At 38.3% G+C, this 23810-nt stretch overlaps 1 protein-coding gene across 8 annotated transcripts in view; it reads right to left on the reverse strand.

Moving 5' to 3' along the window:
• LOC111332360 (uncharacterized) overlaps positions 1-23810 on the reverse strand; it is a 51157-nt gene that overhangs the window by 12409 nt on the left and 14938 nt on the right. For 4 of the 8 annotated variants that reach the window (XM_088744241.1, XM_088744242.1, XM_088744245.1 and 1 more), the window contains 7 exons: positions 8169-8497; positions 1901-2135; positions 1611-1808; positions 993-1086; positions 807-912; positions 419-510; positions 173-243 (listed from right to left, as the gene is read on the reverse strand). In XM_088744241.1, coding sequence (XP_088600367.1) covers positions 173-243; positions 419-510; positions 807-912; positions 993-1086; positions 1611-1808; positions 1901-2135; positions 8169-8497 — 1125 coding nt within the window. Of the gene's footprint in view, positions 1-172; positions 244-418; positions 511-806; positions 913-992; positions 1087-1610; positions 1809-1900; positions 2136-8168; positions 8498-9464; positions 9653-11975; positions 12075-13079; positions 13259-18623; positions 19026-23810 lie in introns of those variants that run through there. The other 4 variants (XM_088744246.1, XM_088744248.1, XM_088744247.1 and 1 more) reach the window with 4 other exon arrangements.

A 23810-nucleotide genomic window follows, 5' to 3' on the forward strand; every position in this document is an offset into this window, starting at 1 on the left:
GAAATTTGTTTTTTCACGTTGATCTCGTGAGAACAAGTTGACTTTGACGTGAATTCTTTGCAAAGGCTTTCTCTTTCTCGATCGCTTTAACGTTAGAATTTCTCAGCATCATTTGAAACATTGACCGGCAGGGAAACATTTGACTGTGTTAAAGATATTTTGTAATTATTACCTGAGCTCCACCATTGCGATCTTCACGAAGGAACACGCTGGGACTTGGGTCCACGGAGCCATTTTCTGATCCTACAAAACATTAGAATAAGGAGAATGTGGGGGTCATCGTCAGCATTATCATCATCATCATCATTATCGCTATCACCATTGTTTTTATTGACGTCCACCTCGTCGTCACCGTTATCACAATAAACCACGAACAAAAGTCAGTCTCTCATTGTTATTAAGATTAAACTTGCATTACCTGTTGCTTGTTCTGTGAGCAAATCCCGAACGGTTTCCGAGCGACCGACGATCTCCACTGCTGAGACACGAACAGAAAATCTCGTCCCAGTTCTGCAAAACAAGGAAATACAACATATCTGCCATGTTTTCCTTGATAATTCTCCTTTCTAGCCGCTGTGCATTTGTTTGTGAATGATATTCAGCAAATTCGGTGTTATAAAAACATAACACGGTCTACTTGATAGATTTATTGCTCTCATAACGAGGCTGTAGGACTAGTATAGTAAACTGACATTGCAAGGGGAAGTTGTAGGTGAATCGCTTATGGAAGCAGTGGGTTCAAAAGCTATTGATTCAAAAGTTCCTGATTTAGATATACTTTTAAGAAAATCACAACGACATCTTACTTCTGTTTCTGCTCGCTAATCAGTCTGAATAACCACGACAGAGCGCAAGGGATCAGCCCCAAAGTTTGCTCCTTCTCATCACGTCCAACCATAGTGTTAGTTTTACCTGAAAGAGAGAGCCAGAAATAAATAATAGCTAAAGTGGCTTTATTTTCAATTTTCTGAATACTTTAAAGGCACACCTACCTAATCCAGCGTGACCGTACGAAAACAAACAGCCCTCAGAGCCACCAACGACAGCTTGAAGAACATCTACCAGAGAGCCTGAACATACTTCAACCTGGGAAACAAAAAAAAAATTACATCATGGTTTCGAGTGATTCAAAGACGATATTGTTGTTCTTACTTTACTTTTGCGATTATCTGTTTATCATATTGTGCAAGATGGTTCAACTTTTATTATAACGTAAATCACGTAAAGCGCATGCTCTGAACGTTCAATTCATTGTCTAAAATTTGCCCATGGATGTATGCTGTTGACACGAGCAAATGTTTTCAAGTAAACAAATGTTTCGCAAGAAAGTGTTTTCCATGTTATAAAACAAATGGTAATCGCCTCGAGCGACTCTTACGCTTCTTCTGTGCTTAGAAACCTCCCGCGTGCATCCATAACTCAATAATGTACGCTGTAGTGTTAACCATTTGTTAAATTCTGTAAATGAAACTCAAGGGTGTGTCTATTCATATGAAAACTATCGAGATGATTTTGCAATATTATGTTTACTGTACTACTCAACGTCGATCTAACGTCCATGTTGGCGAATGAGTCGTGTGTTGTGTAACAATCCAGAATCCTCCACCCACCTGAGTGCAGTCCGACTCAAAGATCGAATCAAATGCAAACATCTTTGGAGCAGCCACACCCATTTTCCTGTGCGTTTGTGACACGTGACCTACTGTACTCGGATCATACAGTGTGACTTGTTTTCGTTTCTGATCCACTTTCATAAAGGACCCAGTCTCTCCAGGAAACGATGGACAGATTCGTAGCATCACTTTGACCTACAGAGGAGAATTGGAGTTTGTAGGAAAGTGAAAATTTTTTTAATCTCCGCGGTCATGGCCTCTCCTACGAGTGAAACTAATACACTTACCTTTCCATCCGTTCTCTTGGTATGCATCTTAAGCAGGCCAGGTGGCACAGCTGGACTTGATATTCGAAGCACTTCCTTGTAGTTAGAAGGAAAGGGGTATGGTTGAACCTCCTTGTGCGCATGCCTTGACGGGGTCAGTTGGACCACAGGGGTGGGGTGGTACGGTAGCGCTTCTTGTTTGTGGCTTTGACCCTTTTTGTGCTTCTTTTTCGAAGACAGTAACTTTTGAGCAGCTCTGGATTGATTAACAAATGTTCATGTAAGTCAGAAATGATTGACAAGCAACTTCTCGTCACAATTTCAATACTTCGTCAAAGGAAGTATTGAAAGGACTGAGAAAGAAGAACCTTATTCGTAAGATGATTTTGTCTTGATCAATATTATAAGCTGGATTATACACGTATTTTGATTGGTTGTTACTTAAGATCTGTTGGAGATAGACGCATAGATGACGTGACCATCAAGATAAGTTTACCTCTTTCTCATATGAAACAAATAGATTCCATGTTGCTGTGGGTTTGTCCAGTGATAGGTAGATCACAGAAGAAGTCAAAATGTGGTAAGTAGGTTAGTGACACCTTCAGTTGCGCCTCGGGTGCCACTCTTTCGTCCTTACCAGAACAGAAACACGTTAACATGGAATTTATTTGTTAAATAAGACCAAACTCATTTAAACCGGCTCGCCATTACATTGGAAGAGATACCAAGTAGGTAGTGAGAGTGAAAGGCTAACGCTCCAAGGTACAAAATACAAAGCAGCCAAGCCCGCGTTTACAAACATTTTTCTTAGGCAGACACCTTCACATATCACGGTATCATTTTCCATTCTCGACCAAAACCGTGAAAAATTAAACTTAAATTGCTTTATTGAACGTGCTTTTGGCACAGAACTAGCATAAATAAATGGCATCTGTCATTCAAAGTAAAATAAAACATTCCAAAACGTTTTTTTGTGGGGAGACGTCAGTCGCAAGTGGCGTCGTTTGAATGGGATTAATTCGGAATGCCATCTGGAATAAAGTGCAGATACCCAAGTATTCAATGAGTGTTAGCAAAATCATAATAATTGGATTTGTGCTGTTGACAGAAGACTGTGGTAAAACCCACAACGCGTTTCAAGGGATCTGATTGCTTCCGATTTATTGTGCTATTATCTTCTTAAGCTTAATTAATCCCTAATGCAGATTTGATTTTTGTTAATATAAAGGTGTAAGGAAAGTGAAACGCGAGAGCTTTGCGAAATAAAAGAAAGAAAAAAAAAACAAAACCAAAAGGTTAAAGAAGCACTAGATCAACCGTGCGGATTACAAATGACCCCCGTAGAAAGTTTACGACAAAGTTTTCGACTTGAAGGGACTTAATTCCCCAAATATCCTTGCAACAAATTCTTCATGGGCATCGTAGCTCAGTTTATAGTAATTGAAAGGCACAGGTTTTAAGGCTTGTTGAAGCCTTCAGTTTTCTCCAGCGTTTTTTTCTTGCAACTTTTTAATTTGCTGTATACGCCCGTGAATTGTAGTTTCTATAAATAGAAGCAGAAGGCGCCAATAGGTCAAGAAGTAAGTTGCGTTCTTTCGAGAACCCTACAAAACCTCTACGTGAATCCGGTTACGAAACGATTGAAAGACGAATCTAGCCAACAGAAAGACAGTCCCTGGATGGAATTTCGTAATTCATTACAATTCACCAATCTTAGGTAGCCCTACAAATGATTTTTCATGCTAAATTCATTTATCACTTCTTTGAAGCTATTAGCAGAATAAACACTCTCAATAAAGCAAAAAAAAACCACTGTAAACTCATAACCCCTTTTAAGTGACTAGCATCTAATTTCTCCTTACAATATCACCACTGAATCACATATTTAGGTCATGAGAATAAAGAAAATGATCACCACTCAGAGAAGCTCTAGGTTTTAAACCAAATTCTCCTTGTCAACATCTTGGAAAATACAAAGGAAACAGTATGGAGAATATGCATGCATATCGAAGCAAGGGTGCCAACCTGACGAGTATGCGTCATAATGCAAGCATTTCTACGTCAATCAACAGAACACTGAAGAGATTAAAGATTTAGTTATACAGGAAAACGCAGTGATTAGCTGAAGGAAACCCTTCATTACACCACAAAGGAATGGCATGAGAGTTGAAAAGAGTTTCGACATAGAGAAAGTAAATATTTGAAAACGATTAAACAAGATTTAAAACTGTGATATTCTTAGAACGACGAACAAAGGTTTCGATTTCGCACGTCAGAATAACTTGAACGTAATCAGCAAGGTGAATTCGCTTATTTAGACCGTGTCCTGTTTGAAGCGTTTATGAGGAAAAGTAAAACTCCTTTTGCGTCGCATTAGCACTGTGGAAACGTGGTGCATCTCATGACTGATAGGTTGTTAAAAAGTTTAGTTTTCCTAAATGTAGTAAATTTTGTAAAAGCGTCTTGTTTTTCTTTACACCCTGCCGCCCAAAAAGTATACGACGATGTGTTACAGATTTTCAGAAAAGGGAAGCAAAGGAAATGTTTTTAATTCTATGCCTGAATAGCGACAGACTACCTCGAGGACATATTCTGCAAAAACTTCGGATAAGTTGCGTTAAACTCCACCGACAGATGTGCAATAAGCAAGGATTGAAGTTTTAAATTAATCAAACTAGTGAAGGTTGGATAGAAAATCTAGGATGCTTCTCAAACGACGCATGTAATGTGAGGTAAAAAAGACATGGGTAATGACTCTGATATCAACATATTGATTGGACCTGCCTTAAAAATAAACGCCACTCGCGCTTAACCATGTGATGACCAGGCGCGCGATACCGAAAGTTATCAAACCCTCCGTAATGAAATACACAAAGTAAGCTACCTGAGTCTTCTTAGGACCAATTCTTGTTTCGAAGTTAATGCCTTACGAGTGGATAAACAGGTTAAACTCAGAGGTAACATTTCTGCAAAGTTGTACCCACGCTTACTTCGCACTACGTCCATTGCGGCAACGTGGAAGCGGAAGAGTGCCGTCCAAAGAATCTAGAGTGCAGTTGAAATTTGGTTTTCCGCATCCTGTGAGGTTGTCACAGGACGGATGCAATAAAATTCACTGACAATTTGTTTACTCAACAATACAAAGAAGCAATGACAAAAACACAACACAGGCGGGTTTTGTAGGCGGGACATGCTGATTCTCGTTGACTTTGAGAGAAATGTCAACTGACATTTTATATATAACAGAAGACACTGAGTAGGATGCATTCCATCAACTTTAATTTTGAAGTGAATGGCTTTCAAACAAACTTATCCAGCTTACGTTTTTTCCAACCCATGGAGGTGCGGCTGCATCGTAAAAAGATACTTTTTTGGCGTGCAAAAGATTTTCGTGTTTTGATTGAAGAAGTCTCAAAGCGTTTCAGATTCCTTTGGTCGAGACGCACTAAGTGCTGTGACTTCTCTCTAACCACACTCGATGAAAGAGTTGCTACAAGTGTGAAAGGTATTTGTTGTTTTTCCGGAAACATTTTCATCCAAATAACTTCTTTTAACTAAAAATATCATGTGTGCAGACTTTTCTTTCTTTTAGCCATCTTTCTCTTTTGTTTAGTAAATTTTGTTTTGTTTAATCGGAGGTTTCTGCTTACACTATAAACATCAGATTTAGCCAGACAACCCTCTCTGGAATCTTAAACAAGACACTTTGACGCAGGCGCTTTAAGAAAATGCAGTCCTACTAAAGCACGACTTTGTTTCAACGCACTCTTTGAGCTACAGTATTAGCAAATTTACTCTAAACTGTCAAAGACAGGTTTCCTTTCTCAAGCTTGTTTGTACAAAGAGCTAAAATCACGCGATTTGTTTATTATTCTAACCTTAAGGATTAGTGTGGTTGATAAAACTATTTACAAACTTAACCAGAAAAAATTCTTTATAATGCTTTACGACACATTCATTTCCGCTTAAACAGGTCAAAATTTGACAAGCCCTCCACTAGCAAAGAGGTTTTAAAAATCTCTATGAGTGTGATTACAGAATGACTAAAGATAATGTCTTATTTATTTGGCCAAGGGACAATACTTCATTCACGAAATTTAGCACTTTGTTGAAGAAAAACCTCTCAATGGTAAAGTCAAGCTGACAATTTGAACAACTGCTAAGTAATTCTCTTTCAAAGGCCAAGGGAGCGCACAGCATGTTATACGATAGCTTTCGATTTTATCAGAGCACATTTCGATTAAGCGTCGTAAAACCAAAGTAATTTATAAATTTTGCGCGGAAAATTAGCGCGCGGCCAACAAAAATTAATTCCAATGCGCATGCCCGACGTTTGAATGCTGTGTTGACGCAGGTGATCAAGTCACTCCTGGTGAGCCTCAACAGCTAAGAAGGTGGCGCGGTTAAGCCAATGGCAGAGCTTGCTAAAGTAAAACCAAAGAAATTCTGCTTAAAGTGCTACTGAAACGAAATTTTCGTATCTGAAATATTTGCTCTAACCTGTAGTTTTGAATATGCTGATCATCATGAGATAATTTGCTTTGGCCAAAAAGAAGCGAAAGACATCTTTTTTAACCGTTCAAATCAAAAATTTTACACAAAACCATGTCCGGGCCCTGGTACCGAGCGAAATGGATTGATGACGTCACTGGTTGTGTTCACTCTGATAGCGTGGTTTATTTCACTCACTGTTTGTTTGTATTCGTGGGCGAAGGAGATGGCAGAAATTGAAGTTTTGTCAAGTGAATCTTCTTCTGAACGAAGCGAAGTTGTCTCCAGTAGCGAAGACGAAGATGGTGGCGTAGAATGGGGTTGACAGGCCTACACGAATCCCAAGCGTGTGTTTTGGGTAGCGTATTCAAAGTTTAGCCCTCACGAGTATGTCTTTGAGCGACCGCCCTCTTTTGTAAGATACGAGCGGCGGATTTTTGTATAGTTCGCTCAGTAGTGGTTGTGTTTCTATTAAATGCCAGTTTTTCATGAGAATTTGCTTTATATGTGGCACTGAGTACGCACATAAGGGATTGCGTCTTTTTCGAATCGTTCGCCTTTGTAGATGTACAGCTATTTTTTTGACTGTCTCGATCGTTAAGTTGTCTTGATTGCTTTCAGCTTGCGTCACGCGCGCTGATTCGATCGTACTACAGTTCTTAGTGTTCAGTGTTCCAGCCGTTTTGGTTCGTTTTCTTTTCTTTATTTCGGTATTAAAACGACCGATTTCACGTTCATAGAAGCTCATGATCGCCTTTACTGTTTCTTGCTCCGCGTGGTTAAGGATTTGCTTTATCTCAATTTTGAAATCCTCGTCTGCTCATATTTTGGCCCTCGCCCTATATTGTAGGGATTCTGGGCATGTTCTGCGAGGCATTTGGTACAGAGGGATATGGGCTCTGTCCTGGTGTACCGGTTCACAAGGGAATTACCATTGTTCTTTCTTTGTTTGGGAGTCATTGGTTAGCTGTTGTGTATTGTTCTTTCTTTGTTTAGAGTCATTGGTTAGCTGTTGTGTATTGTTCTTTCTTTGTTTAGAGTCATTGGTTAGCTGTTGTGTATTGTTCGGTGTTTTGTATCGGCTCTTGTGAACCGAGGTACCCGAGGACAGAACCGGGATTTGTTCGTTATCCTCAGACTTGCCGAGTAGATCATTTTCAGTGGCGGTGTCGTATGAGGCTTCCATGTTTTCTTCATTCTCTGAATGCCATTGCTTTGGCTCGGGGCGTTTAGTAGCCCATCTACCCTTATAATGTCTTTCGACATTTTCTGTAGATGGTCAAGCAAGACCACGGTTTCGATCCTAATCTTGTGGATCTCGTCAGTTTCCGATTAACTAAGTAGACTGGTAGAGATTCGTTCTCGGTATCAGTCGGGAATTTTGCTCCCTCTCCGGGCGAACCTCTCGCAGATAGCCAAGATGCCGATGTGGCCGCCGATGAATAAGACGAGGGTGGCATTTCGCCCGAAATCCTCTTTATCGGCCTCCCAACATGCAAGCCACACTCCATGCTTTTACCCTTCTTTCACTGAAGTACACAACCAGTGACGTCACAGGGCTGTTTTGGCCGCGCCAAGATGGCCGCCAAGTTTAAACTCAGCCGGTCAACTTCGAATGGTTAAAAATGTACTTTCCGCTATGCGTTGGCCCAAAAAAAGTACACAGCGTTTGCAAATAACGTTCAAACTCTATTACATTGCAAAAATCTCGGATATGAAAATTACGTTTCAGTAGCACTTTAATTACAAATATATACCACGAGCTCTATGCTACATGTTTATAAAACGCATGACCCACCTTGACAAAAACGAAGAACTGATGGTCGCTTCCTCCGTCTTCACGTACATCGTGCCACTCCGATCGTTCGTTTCCATGGCGACCCCAGCTTGAAGACGCTGCTTGTCCGCCCGTCTTATGAGCTGGTCAGCGTTTGGTCCCACCATATATCCGGGAATGTTGTAATAAGCGAGAAACTGAGATTCCTCCAGAGTGTGTACCATGGCGACTGCTTCTCTTTTAAGTTGGTTCAAGTCTGTGGCGCAAACTTCACATTGATCGTTTTTCCATGACTTCATCTGAGTCTCTGGAATTCGGATCTGGTCGAAGATTCTTGCAGAAAGAGAGCCCTGTAGTGTAATCAGGATGAAGGATTCTAAGTGATTTTACAAGAAGTACACTAAGTTGTAGACCCTAGAATCACAAATTTTAATCGATGGCTTAATCACACCTTAACATCAGTATGCATATTCTCCATACTGTTCTCTATACATTTCTTACAAGGAGAATTTGTTTGACAATCAAGAGCTTCTTTAGTTAGGGACCATTTTCTTTATTCTCGTGGCCTTAATTTGTGATACTGTAAAGGGAAATCGCGTGCTAGGTACTCTGCGGGGTCAATGGGCTAAAACAAACTGTAACCGATGGAAAATAATATCCACGGGCTCGAGAGAGACCGGAGGGGATACCCAAGTCCCGTGTTCCCATCACACTTCATCGCTTATCCTCCACATCCAGTCATGATATTCTCTCCTAATTCCCCGTCTCGGCTGTGCTATTTTGGTTTGATTCATCGTTCGGGCCATATTACATCTCTCGAGTTCTCCGTATCGGCTAAGATACATCACCTAAATTCCCTGTACGGGCCGTGGTACATCTCTCGAGTTCCTTGTCTCGGCCAGTATACGTATCCTAAATGACACGTTTAGGCCATGATGTATTCCCCCCAGTTCCCCGGCCTGTCTCGGCTACGCTTCATTCTCCGAGTTTCCTTATGGGCCATTCCACACTCCCCCACCCTCACCCCGACTGAGAAATCCCTGTCCCTATCTTTTATAAGTAGCATCCATTTGGATACTGGGAGCTAAAGAACACTCCTTGCTAAAGAATACTCCTTGCGGGAAAGACTGTCTACCAAGTTAGCAATTCAACCTCTAGCCTTTCTCTTCCAGGGTTTAGATGCAAACTCTCTCTTGTGATAACGAAATATTTCATCGTTGACGAGCTGTAAGAATGAACTAATGTTGCATCGTGTTATATCACCATTTTCGACACTTATCTGCTTGGCAGAGCCTTAACATCCTACGTAAAACTTACAAACTTGTCTTTCCTGCGAGTCAAATGGTTGGCAAAGTTACCAAGCGCCTTGGCGAACAATCAGTGCCGTATGATTTTTCCTGTTTTGGCCTCGTGACATGCATTTTAAGCAGCTGCCCAAGGAACGTAACTTACAACCTCCTTAAAAGCAATCTTCCGTAAAAGCTTTTAGCAGTATAATCACATTTAATGCACCCTGGGTAGCTAACATCTTCCGCTCCCTGAATAGAAATTGCCAAAGGTTTCTATTTTTCGCTTAGTTCTCCGCACTAAAGACTTGCATCGTCATGGCGTTCAATTAACATCGAACTACGTCAATGTGATGCAAGTGGAAAACTATGATCATGAGTTTCTTAGCTATCCTCTTCGAAATTGCTTGTGAAATTGTTAGTTTTAAACTTGGCAGATAGGTTAAAGAATGTTTTTTGCTTTTACTGGTTTTACTCAGAAAATGAACTCAAAATGCTAGCGATACAAGTCGTCTATAAGATTCGTAACATTAGTTGCTGCATAAGTTCATTCCGGAAATGGTTGTGAAATTACTCACTACAAGCTTTTCAAAATGCTTAATCATGGCATTCTGCATTTATTGGTATTCCGTAAGAAAGTATTACTCAAAATGCTTAATCAGGGCATTCTGCATTTATTGGTATTCCGTGAGAAAGTAGTACTCAAAATGCTTAATCATGGCATTCTGCATTTATTGGTATTTCGTAAGAAAGTATTATTTGTAAAAGCTAGCGTTGAAAAATTAGTGTTTTACAATTACATCAGTTTCCGCGATAATGTTTTTTTTCAATCATGATTCTCATGTCAGAATATATCAATTCAAGTTAATTGTCTTTTTCGCTGGTAATTTGGTAACTGTATAAATTTGTTAACAGAATTTGAAAATGAGCTGGACCAAGAATCTAATACAAATATGTTGCCATTGAGTGGTGTATCGATCAATATTTCATCTTCACTTTAGACTTCAAAGGAAACTTTGGAAATAAAATGCATCGCTTTCCTCATTCACATTGTTCTGAACGACTTTATGTGCTGCTGAAATTGTGCTCTTGAGGTGGTCAATCAGGATACAGTTCTGTATTTTAGACTACCCCAAACGCTGGAGACATGAAACGCCTGTTCAAACTCGAACAACGAACAACGAACAAGTTTAGAGCTGATTTCAAAAATACCTTAGATTACTTAAGCTGGCGCTGTTGTCTACAACAACATAAATGCAAATAAATCTATACTGCAAAACAAAAAAAGTCTTTAAAATTTAGAAGTGGATAATTGATAAAGGCGGGAAGGTAAAGTTATTGATGACAAGCGAAGCTATTCAACCTGAAATCAACTTTCCATTCGAAAAATTCGTCATAACCCAATGTTTTATCTGACACTGAAATTTATCGAATGGGAATGTGATATCGATAGGGTAGGAATCGGTATTGCACGCTCTGAAAGGCAATATCAAATGATGTATTTCAGGCACAGAGTATGTTATTTTCGTCAGCAACATCGCGTGACATTACAAACGAGTAGGCTAATATAATTGGTTTGTGTGGATACAACTGTTATGGTTTCGCTTCAAACCGGAAATAACAGGACGAAAGTGCAATCGAGAGAAGTGTGCAAAAAACATCAATCATGCGTATAGATGACAATATAGTATGGAGCTCTACATTTCGAAACTTGCACATTCCTTCGGTAAAAAAAGCCATGAGTATTGGAAGCTTTTTCAAGGACCTTTTTTTGCACCATCCAGGCTCAATATCAAATTGAAAACTCTTTAGCAGTTGTTTAAAAAATGCATTTTGGCGAGGGCAAAGTTTTTCAATTTTTTTGTACTCTTGTAAAGCAATTTTTAAGTTAGTGAAAGTCAAACCTCTTTGAATCCAAAGCGAAAGCTCGGAAAGTTTCTGCGTTGGTGCATACTTCAGCTTTGAACATTTCTACTTTCACAAACCTTAAAAATTAATTATTCGAATATCAACTTACAAAAAAAAAAGAGAAGACCAGTCCGGTTTCACATCTACATACGTCTGTTTCGATAATTTTCTGTCGAAGAATATATTCGAGTGTGTCATTCACAGACTTATAATATTAAAATCACCCTGTATAAAGCAATAAAGAGTACCGCTCAAAAGTAATGCTTTCATCAAAACTTTGTAACACCCGATTATTAGAACCACTTTCAGCGCAGCATAAGAAATTGCTGTTAAGTTAATACCTAAATATGGTAAAACATTGGATCTTGAATCTTTACCACCAAGATCTGAGACCACAGCTGAAAATAAATTGATATTTAACCATTGTAACATTTCAAATCTTTAGATTCGAACTGGCATGCAGTTAAACGACATAAAACACGAACTCACTCTTCACTTTTACAGCGAACATTTTGCAGGTATTCAAAGCATCATGCTTTTGTTTCGCCCAAGTTACAACATACCAGAGCTACTTAAGGCTATGATAGCACTGGGGAAAAAAAGTTCAATATACTAAGATTTTTCTTGGACATACCTTTTTCCTTTTTCGACTTCTACCTATTTGTGAAATCCCAATGCGCTCCATGTCCTCAAAAGTTATAAAGATACTAAGATTGATGCGTCGTACGTTTTTGTACCCACGTTTTAGTACGTACGCCTCACGGCGCGCTTATACATCCAGTGATCTTCATGCTCTATTTAACAGCGAAGCAATGAATCGCTTTATTCAAGTACTAATGTCATACAAAGTAAATTAATCACCTTTTTTCAACGGGGTGTCAAAGAACTACTTTGTCTATTAAATTAAGGGCGACCTGACTCAAATCCTACTACGTGCCATAGACAACGCTGGCACGACGCTCCGCCATTTTAGCATCAGGAAACATCGATGTGCTTTGTAAACTTTCCGGGTTCAGTCTTTGAAGCTCAGATATGGATTGTGGGCGTGTTTAAACATCCCACCACTTCATTGACTGATCTAAACATTTATAGATGACGTAAATAAAGAAAACTGCTTTTGTATGTGAAAAGTAAGACAATTCCCTTGAAGGGACCTGCTGCCAGAATATTCCCTGATGCACATCACACGTGCAGATTTAACAGTTTACGGTGACCAAAAAATAATATTTTGCTGTCTTAGCTTTATCTCCATTTTATGGCCGTGTACTTATAGAAGTATCTCCTTGGCTTAGGTGACAAAAGAATTCTCCAGAAGTGAGGTTTTTCTTCGTTTTAGGTAACCGGAATCGTCTCGAACTGGGTATTATGTGTTCCAACGTCACACTCTAAGTTAGGATGTTTACCAAACGACGTTTTCTTTCGTTGTTTGTAAACATGAATTCGCTCTTCCGAGATTTCACGTAAAAACCGCAGCCTCAACGCGACTATAGCTTTATTTCCGTTCCTTTATTCGCTTAGACACAAAAAAATGTCGTCAAAGTGCAGCCGCCAACGAAAAAGTTGCGAAACGTACTCGAGCGTAGACAATACACCGTTTTATATAAACAAGCACGCGTTCAAATAAAACGCTTTACACATTAAGTAAATCTACCTCTAAACAAGCCTTAGACATAAACATGAGAGGGAATGCTTCCTTTTTGAGTTGCTAGTAAATTTGATTTAAAACATAACAAGTTACCTGAGTTGAAGGGGTCACTTAGTAAAGTTCTCGCCCAATCTAGATGACTAAATAAAATTCACGTATTGCATAATATCTTGAAGTGGTTTCCTCAATCTGAATGATAACGACTTTTGAGACTTGCCAAGAGCTCGCGTTTTACCTATCCTTAACTTGTACGCTCTGATTATATTCAGATGCCGCGAAAATTTGAATGTAAACAAGGAGTTCGAGAGACTATTACTCTGGCACTTCGATCTACGTAAGAACTTCACGCTCCAGTGAAACTCTATTGAACATGAAGAGGCCCTCGACGACATTACGAAAACAAAGCACTTATGTACCTCGTTACCTCCAAAGCACAAACATTAAAGTAGCAATCACTTCGCTTTAACGACATTATTGAGGTTAGAATAAGGCGAAAAGCAAACTTGACCCACGAGCAATTTCTTGATTGAAAGCATTTGCAATGATATAATTCAGTCACTGTTCAAACATTTGCGTGCATGCAGAGAACGCCAAATTCGAAAGCTTTGGTAACCTATCCTGGGGCAAATTTGGTCATGTTTCAATACTTTACGCACTTGCAGAACTCCGTAACACGCATCTGCACGCGAAAAGTTTTGCAGAAGAAATTAATAATGCGGATATTTTCAGTGCCTTTAGCACTACAAACGTTTCTCTCAAGGTGTTATCTACGAATGTAATTTAACAAGTTATTGACGAAGATTTTACCCAGACAAAAATGCATCAGTTTAGGCATAAGAGGAGCTGAGCGTTTGAAACGCTGTCACGTGAGGTTTTTCTTCCAAGACCTTGTGGTTTGGTCCGGACTGGGCAAGTATCGGAAGTGAAGTCAAGTCCTAAAATACTCAACGTAATATTGCATCCTCGACAGACCAATTTCGCCTTGTTTACTACATTTGGCCACGCTATTTTGGCTTCGAAATTAAATAGACTTTTACCTCGATTTACCGGATTCCTAGACGAGTACAATTGTATGAATGTTTGTGGCAAACTACAATGATTACAAAATTCCTGGGAAGCTTTGCTGTGATCTTCGTGAACAGGAACTTTGCACAATTGTTTTTATTCTTGGTAATTGAGGTGTACCCTTTTTTGGAGAAAATAAAAATAGCTAACGTTTTGGTAATTTGTCCGAGTCACGTATATTTGAAATAGGACGAAAGGCGTATAGCTAATGTGTTTTTTCCCGCTAAAAAGACGCTGGTTTGGGTGCCCGCTAGTCTGCTACACAGCCGTTCTTAGGGTCGTCACGGGAGGAGCGTTGCGTGACGACCCTACGAACGGCTGTGTAGCAGACTAGGTGCCCGCCGGTTAAGTTGATTCGTAGTAAACCCGTGATGATAAATCAGATATGATGAATATATGAAGCCAACAGGCCAACTGATGAATATATGAAGCTAACAAGCCAACTGGCCTGCTCCCAGTTGGCTTGTTAGCTCAATTGTTAGAGCGCTGCACTAGTATCGCAGAGGTCAGTGGTTCGAATCCCGTACAGGCCTGATTTTTTTCAGGTCTGATGTGCGCTATTGCATAAATAGCGCTCTCTACTGCGAGGATCGTGCATAATACGTATCTATAACCGCAGTTCAAAATATATGAACTTCATATATTCATCATATCCAAATTACACGTTGGAAAACGTACAAAAATAATTTACCAGCCACTACGTTTCTTGGATACCTTTTCCATAATAACGCGGCGTTAAAAGAAATTTGTGGTCTCTAAACAGTATAGTGTTGTTATTGATTGAAAAATGTTGCTAGAGGATAGTAAAGGAATCTTCGCTAGCATGTTGAGCTTGTAAAAACTCCTCGCTTTATTTGAGCTCATTCGAACAAAATTCATCATTACAAGGAAGTGATAATTGGCAATTTAGAAGAATAAAGGCTGATAGTTTCTAAAGAAACTGTTTGGGGCTGCGTCGGTGGGGGTAACGAAATAATTTGAATATATCAACAAAGCTGAACTGGTAAAAAGGGCTCCGACGAAGGGCTAACGTTCGAAACGTCAGCTTTTATAATCGTAACGGTGGCTAATTTACCATTTCAACTTTGTTGATATATTCAATTTAGAAGAATGTTAAGTGAAAAGAGTCCTATTTGTGCAAAGCGATCGATTGAGTTTAACAAACGAAAAGTACTTGTTCTCTAAGGGCAAAGAATTCGCAACTTTCACCAGAAAATTGTGTAAGAAATACTCTGTTTTGAACCGATATAAAAAGCAGATTGAAAAGTCTTATTGTTGACCAATGGCTGGTGTATTATAATAGAAGTAATGCGTTTTCCTAAATTTTCACAAAATTAGCATTTTCACTGACAGCTCTTAACAGAAAACAATTTAATCAAATTATTTCTATGGTGTTAATTATTTTCTGAAAATACGTGGCAATGTCTTCCTTTCTTCATCATTGAGAAAACTCATTGCTTTCGGCAAACATTAACAGGCTTGTTTCAAATAAAAAAGTTTCAGAGGAAAGATTCACCTCTAAAGACTGACTAGTAAATATCGATCATTATCAAGACCACAAACTGCAAATTTCTGCCTCGTACATGTGCTGTACGCCGAAATATTCAAATGAGAACTTTCCAATTTTTTTTTTTTTACGGTTGCGGGGATGAGCGATTCGGACCGTTTGACGCATACCACATTTAAACCATACTATCTCTATTTCAGAAAAATTAAAAGTTGTTTCAGAAATCATAAAATGACTTGATGGTTTTCTGTAGATCTTAAGTTCTTGGAAAACTGGTGTCAACGATACATAAAGATGTACAACCTTTGTTCGTGAAAGAAACAATTGTTAAGTGATTTTTGCACCCTTGATATTAATGAAATAAACGTTTAGAACCTGTGAAAAGTGTTTAAGGCATCTGGGTTGTTCTTGCCACGTTTCTTTACGGGAAAGGATGCAATTGTTTTCAAATCAAAGCATTTGATACTAATTAGGTATAAAATTTACGTGACGTGAGTAGCGAGATATTTTAGCTTATCGACTGAATATCTAAACTAGAAAACAAAGGGGGTGTTACCCTTTCACAAGCTGCTGTTTAATTTTATAAATTGGTGTGAAAAGCTTTCGACCTTTTTCAGCGTGACAGAAAATTTCCTGATCTATTTTTACGCAACCTCCTTCCATACGACTGACTGCAAAATTTTCGCCTCTGATTTGCTGTGAGCCCTCTCGAGTTTTGCTACAAAATCAAAATGGTGCTAAATCAGAAATATTTCATGAAGAACGGAAATGTCCTTCGTGAAATTTACGGCATGTGGAACTGTTAGTCATCGATTTTTGAACATCGCTCTCTTGTCATGAACTTAAACTAGATAGAGCTCTAAAGCGGTAAAGCGTATCGAGAAACAATTGCTGTTGTCACGAAAACAAAAAAAAAAGCCATTTAACTGCAGCACAAAGAACAGGAAAAGCTAAAACGCAGAGGCCGTTTTGTAATTAACAGCAATTAGGAACACGGTCTCCAAAACCATTAGACGGTTTCACGTTTTGCTGCAGTAAAAGAAAAGATCGTAATATCCATCCAGGGTGTGTTTTTGACCTGATGATTATATCAGGGTTGTTTTGATGATCAGAGCGTAACCTGTGGTTCGCCAAAACTATTTCAATTTTTGCAAAATAAATTTTGTATGTTAGGTAATACACGCAATATTTTAGGACGAAATCCACGGCTATTGAAAGTCAAGAGATCCAGAAACGCCAGGTTTTCACATAAGGAAGGAGCTATTGATTTAATTTTTCAACGGCTCTTTTGAAATCAAGTTTGTCTGATCTCTGAAATTCCCACTTCTATACTCATTCTAGTCAAATGCAAATTCAAAGAGCACACATGTCTATATAAATCACCCTAATTTTTCTTAGCTTGCAATTCTCCTAATCTTTTTCCTGATAATGCCTTAGAACTGCAAAGAGATCATGATTTTCAACCTTAAAAAATAGTTTTGTCCTCGCCTGAGAAACTTTGCGACAAAACAGTTCCACATCCGCTTGAAATTGAAATATTAACCGCAAATTAAGTTTTATCGATGACTTTGTATTTGAGATGATCGCTGTCTTTTCAATTTAGCTCGATACTTTATCTCAAACTATAGGAGGTCTGCAAAGTCATTCCAGACCCAGGATTCGTGACGCCGTCATTGTCTAGATAAAACACAAACATTCTGAGCTGGCAGCCTTTTACAAAGGGCTTTGAGTATTCCCAATATATGATGTTCAACTAGATAGGCCAAAAAATGGGTTAGTATAATGCAGGAGTAGACTGCTCGGCGCCAGTATCCAGCAACGCGTTTTGTGTAAAATATGATAATTTTTCAAGACCGGCTCGTCCATGTGGTGAGGCACAATAATACAAGAATCTCTCAAAAAGTGTGCGCTCCAAACATTCCGGAATGATATCATCCCAAAGTGCTTAACTTTGCAAAGTTTGTTATAAATTTGTTCAAAGCACTTTCTTGGAGCGCGTTTCAGAGATTTTTAAAAAATGTAAAGCTCTATTTTCGCGTTTTGAGAAGTGAGATACGTTTCCAAATCGTGGGTTTGTGACATTTGTATTTGTAAATATCCCACTGAGTATCAGTGATCAAAACATTTCTACATGCTAAACAAATAACTGGAAAAGTTTCAAAACGGAATAACGTGTTGGCGGTGCAAATTAGGTCTCTGCACGCAAAAAAATAAATTCAAATTCTCAATAGTTTTCCATTATACACTGTTCGAGACAAAATCATTCCAATAGAGTGTGGTCAAGTATACAAGAGACTGGAACAAAACCTTGATACGGCGAAAACTTAAACGGGGAACTTTAACAAAGCTTTCTTCGAAGTGGAAAGCGCGGCTACAATGTTAGCAGTGAATATTGAGTTTACGCGAAAGATAAAAATAAGAATTAAAGCTAACTTTCACGAGCCACAAAAGTTGGATTTTGCTGGCCGAATCATTGATAGGGCTGGCTAGAATTCACTTGTAAACTTTGTGCATTTCAGTAATATTCGGCTTTCATACAAACAGATTTTCACGTATTCAAATTAGTTTCTGCTCTCAATTTTGACCCAGTGGCAAGAGCTGTCTTGGGACCACTGTCTGCTTTCACGAAAGCTAGAAATCCTCTGGATTCATTTATCTTCATTTTGCAAATAAATTTAACTTAGTTATGATTTTAAACTTATTTAACAATTTGTGGTGTTACATCAGTCGAATTATATTTGGGTTTTGAAGCGTTTCATCTCATCAAAAAATCTTCCACGTCTATACACTACAGGCAATTTTGTTTGTTTTAGAGTAAGTGATGGTAATGTACCATCCAATAGATCAGCTCTGCCTTCTTGTTTGAAATCCTTGCATCTACAGTTTTTGCCTAGTTCAGCTTCCAAGCGATAAGTTTTGCGACAAAATTTAGAACTAGACAAAATAGGCCAAAAATTATCTCATGGCGATTTATATCGCCATGAGATAATTTTTTTTTTTTTTTTTTTTTTTTTTTTTTTAAATGAGGCATACAGATCACGAACCAAAACACAGATTTAACAGACCTGTGATATCCCGCACTTTCTGGCGTTAGATAAATCTTCGTATAGCCCGCGTCTGCGCCAGTTATTTTTGTCGAACCTGTCCAGGCTGCCTCCGTAATCAGGCCAATTTTCCATGCCAGCTATCGTCCGCGAACGTTTAAAATTTTAGCAGCACGGCAAGTGCATAGTTAAACGGTCGAACAGATATGAATAGCGCTGGTACATCCCTTGCTACAATACTAAAGACCCGGGGTAATTAAATTCGCATTGTTCATCGGCTGTTCACCAATAATCACGAAGCAATTTACAAGCGGGCATTGGGCACGTCACTCAAGGTTTCACGCCAGAAGACTCTATCAACAATGTTGTTTGTGATAAACTTAATATAGCTCTTTCAAATTCGACGGTTTGTGAAGGAAAATATTTATTCGAAACCAAAACATATTATGGAGAACAAAGAGTGTTTTGCGACCTTCGAATAAGCCAAACCCGCCTGTATTAGTTAATGTTTTTCGATGAGATAAGGACATTAAAAGAGGTATTAAAACATTCTCGCTGGCAGATAATCAGTGAAATCCGCTTAAAGCTTTTAATGCAAAGATTTAAACAAAAGAAACTTCTGTTTTCATTATTCAATTTTCATTCGTTGAAAACCCAAAATTAGCAGCCTCGAAATGATCACATTTTCCATAACTACACCACGAAGACAGACGATTTGATTCATTTTAAATACACATTAAAACTGTTTTAAGAAGTCAAACTACCACTCGTCTATCTAAACAAAATTCAAGAGGAATTTTAAGCTAAGCAGATAGTTATCGCCTACTTGAAGGGTGGCGAAATACATTGTAAATCCATTAGCGACTTGGGCAAAGTGATAAAAATGTTCCGTCCGTTTGAGAATATAAACTTACTAATTCTATACAAAAACCTTGTGTTTTTTTTTTTACACGCGTCACAAAATTTCAAAGCTCGGCTTAGACAAAAGATCATTATTTTTGGGTTGTGAGTATCTAAGAAAATCTGATTTGTTTTCGAGATGTGTTAGATTCATTAGCTATCTCGGCATTTGATCATCCCTGAGTACAAAAGCGAAAAGTAAACTTGATGCCATTTTCAAATTCGCTCTTCAAAACACGCGTGTCACATGCAATAGGAAACCCGAACACACTCGTGCTTTCCGGGTTCGGTATCTTTGAACTGAAATGGTCGATTTTCTTCAAAGAAAAGCGCTTCAGTCTTTTAAAATTTAATTTCGACTGCTTGAAACTTATTTGAAAACTCTGACAGGTTTTAATGATCCTTACAACTTTAACCGGAACCTGGCGAAAAATCGGTCAACATTTTCTGAGGTTGAAAGTAATGGTAAATTACGGTGTAATACAAATTTCTCTTTGCCGGTAAGCTTCTTAATCCCGAAGAATAATACCATAAATTACTTTACCGTAATTTCCTGCAATTATTTCCTTTCTTCAGGTCATTCACAATCGGAGTACATACAATGGTTATGGTTTCCATTAGCAAGGAAAACAAAGGCATTCGAGGGTTTTTCCAGAATTTTTAGTTTTGAACGTTGAAGCAATATCATAAACTTAGTCTAAAAAAAGAAAAAAATGCAAATGTAATTTGCAGAATATGACTATAAACGTTCCCGCAAATAGCTGGAAAAAGGTGCTTTAGTTAATATCTGTTTAACAAATATTGTATTCAATCGAGAAAGAAATATTGGACGTGTTTTAGCCGGGGGTAAAAACATAACAAACAGGCAAGCAGACAGACAACACTGTTGATTCACTTTGTCTGCAAAATACATTAGTCATGTCAACTCAAATTCAAGGCTCTTCTGTCTATTGTCGAGAGAACATATAATGATCAAAATCACAAACTCAGTAATAGGAGAGATTTCCTTTCTGACAAAGGCAAGCCTAGCCGACATCGGAAAACAAAGGGAAATTTTGTGCTGTGGCTCCAAACGTTTCCTATGGGAGCGACGTGGCTTTCAACAAATGGTACTCAATGAATTATTTTAACGAGTAAAACACAAAAAAGCTGCATCATTTGCAAGAAGAAATATGTATTCAAACTAATCGCCTTCTGGTAATCAAGGGTTTTCGAACAAAATTGTACAAAGAAAAAAAAAAGAGAGAAAAGAATTAAATAGATTGCACGATGTTCACAACTACCTAGATCATTCCCATGATGGAAATCACCGTGATGAAAGACTGTGCCCCATAAACAATAATATATTGGCCGACGTTTTATAAAAGCGTGCTAAATGGCACGTTGTAGGAGAAGATGGTTGTAATTTGAGCTTCCATTTTTTAAATTATCTGAAGCACAAATGTACTTTTTTCATTATCACCAACTGTACCGCAAGAACGTGCTTGGAGACAGTTTACTGCTTGGCGATTTGAATAGCACCTGAACACCTTGACACACTTTGCGGTTTTCGCGGAGAAGCGATTTGCTGAGCGCCAACTCGGGCGAAATGATAAATCAGTGGCTGGAGTAACAAAACAATGCGATCGTATGGCGCAATCTTTTGATTTGATTTATAAAACCGCACATGTGGTTTTCGCAAGCAACTCTGTCTGCAGTTAAAAGCGATCCGTGCCGCATGGATAAACGACACCGCGAAATGTCCTTGTAACTATAAATGGCTTTTAAATATGTACAGTCTTCACTATTTCCACTGTCTCCACTCTGTTCTCTCTTTGTCACTCTTCGTCTTAACATGACGTGGTACTTCGTAGGTCGTCAACACTAAGTTTTTACTTAACAAAAGTTACAACTGTGTTTTACATCGTGCGAAACAGTACCGCGTGAAATGATTTTCGCTGAAGAGTTTTCATCATCTTGTGTAGCAAAGCAAACAGTACCATATAAAAGTAATGCTTGGACGCTTCCATTTGAAAGGTTAACTAGGAGTTTATGTTAACAGACTTTGTTAAAAGCTTAACTTGTTTTGCCCAAAACATACAATAATAAATGAAATATATGTTTAGCAGCACCCAGCTAAGTAGCACGTTAAGGTTTTAAACACATAATTTTCCGGCATATAGAACCGCTTTCCACAGCATTAAACTACTTCATGAAAGACAAGAGTAAGGTTTAAAAGAATCTATGGCGCTGCATCGATGGGGGTATCACAAGAGCGAATGAGGAAGGGCTTACTAATTTTGTATGTATTTTCAGTCTGATGATGGTATAGTTTATACCGAAATATAACTGTCACTTAACATCTTGGTTTTCTGTTCAATTGTTGTCAACTTTAAAGACACGATGAATTTACTCGGTCTATCGTTCATCTTTTATGTTCTCAAATTATCATCTGGTTCTGACTTTTGAAGGGCTTACGCTCAAAACGTTGGCTTAAGAAACTCTACCTTTTACAGTAGTTTAATTTCTCCAGCGAGTAAAGACCCGATAGTAAGATCTACTGGCCTTACACAGACAATGCTGGCAGTACCAGACAAAGAATGATTTATATCTAATTTACACACAGGAATTGTATCATTTTCTGGGTGGAATAGAAGCGGGTAAGATGGCTTATTCCTCACTCAAAAAGCGTTTCCATACAAAATCATTTTTGACCCTTTTTAAATTGCTAAGAGTGACTAGCATCTAATTTTTCCTCACAGTATCACCCCTGAATCAAGATCACGATCGAGAATAATGGAAATAATCATCAAGTAAAGTAAAGAAGCTCTTGATTGATAAAACAAATTCTCCTCGTCAGCACGTAAGGAAATGTAAAGCGAACAGTATGGAGAATATGCACATTGATGTTAGTGTTTAAAGCGGTAATAACCTCTGAAAGCAATAATTGTGCTAAGAACTATAAACAAATATATCGATTGGCTTTATTTTCAGTGAGATCAGCTGGAATTTCAATTTCATCGTCTCGTTTGCGAAAATCTTCTACTCTAATCCGACGTTTATAAAACTGTTTTTTCAACATCCCTCTAAGTTTTGAGCCAGGCTGAAAATGTCCACCCTGTTGTTTGCTTTGAAACATGTTTAAGTTCTTTGTATGTTTACGAAACCTTCATTGCGGAAATATTTAACACAACGGCACGGCAAGAGAGCGTTCTTTTGAAAAAGGGGAACCTGGTTAAACCCGTTTAGATAATATTTGCAAACATATACTTATACGCAGATTCATGCTGTTTGAACATCGGAAAATTTTTCTTTCTGCATATATTTCAGAACTGCGTGCTTTCTCATTTCTTAATTTTGTACAAACGTTATTTCGTTACTCCAACAAATATGGTCTTCAAAATCTCTGAAAGATGCTGTGCACATGATAAGACCATAAATCTTTACTCTCAAGTTGCAAACCTCTCGGAGATTTGCAAAAGTTCAAATTCCTAGTCGGAGATTCTTATGAAAGATCCTCGCATCATGATAGGGATCATATTATCTAATCAACATGTCAAATTAGTCCGCAATTTTCAAATTTCGCCTATAAAAATCTTACTTCAAGTTAATTTAAGTTTGCGAAACCAGTTTTAACACTGCAGTAACGTGTCCAAAATTTTTGTTTTGAAGAAATGATCACATAAGTGCAAATATTTTAAAGAAGAGTATCGCCATCGGAGCAAGAATTTTAATTCTCTCTGTGTGGGAATTTTTCTCAGGTCCTTCAATTGGCATTTCTACGGAATGAAAAGGTTGTTTGCTTTGGCACTTAACAAGGATTGTTATTAGTATTATTCATAATAATCGATGTATGGCACTCAATCACTTGACAAATTATGTAACACTTCTAGCTGGTAAAAATAGTTCGATTTCGCTCCTGACGTGAATTTTCAAGTGTAGTGCTTTCAAACTTTTGCAGGACCCTTACATTGAAAGAATGAAGTTTTCGCACAATAAATTGTTGAATCGTGTCAGTGATGAAGTGCGAAAGACAGTTTATAGAGCCAGCAAATGAAGTTCTCATATTTGAGGTTTCCTGTCTCCAGAAGCGTTAATTCAGGTTTGGTAAAATTCTGCGCGTTCTTTAAATTACTTTTCACTTAGAGAGAATCGTCGGAGGTAGTGAAATGATTAACAATTCTTCACATCAACGTACATTTTTGTCACCTCATCAGAAAAGTTAACGTGTGAATAAAAGAAAAAATAATTTGCGGACAGATCAGTTATGATAATTTCAGGCCATCTTACAACTTACTATTTATTACTAAAGTCGATTTTAGATTCCAA

Source organism: Stylophora pistillata, chromosome 14 (genome assembly GCF_964205215.1).
Source record: "Stylophora pistillata chromosome 14, jaStyPist1.2, whole genome shotgun sequence".
Classification (NCBI taxonomy): Eukaryota; Metazoa; Cnidaria; class Anthozoa; order Scleractinia; family Pocilloporidae; genus Stylophora; species Stylophora pistillata.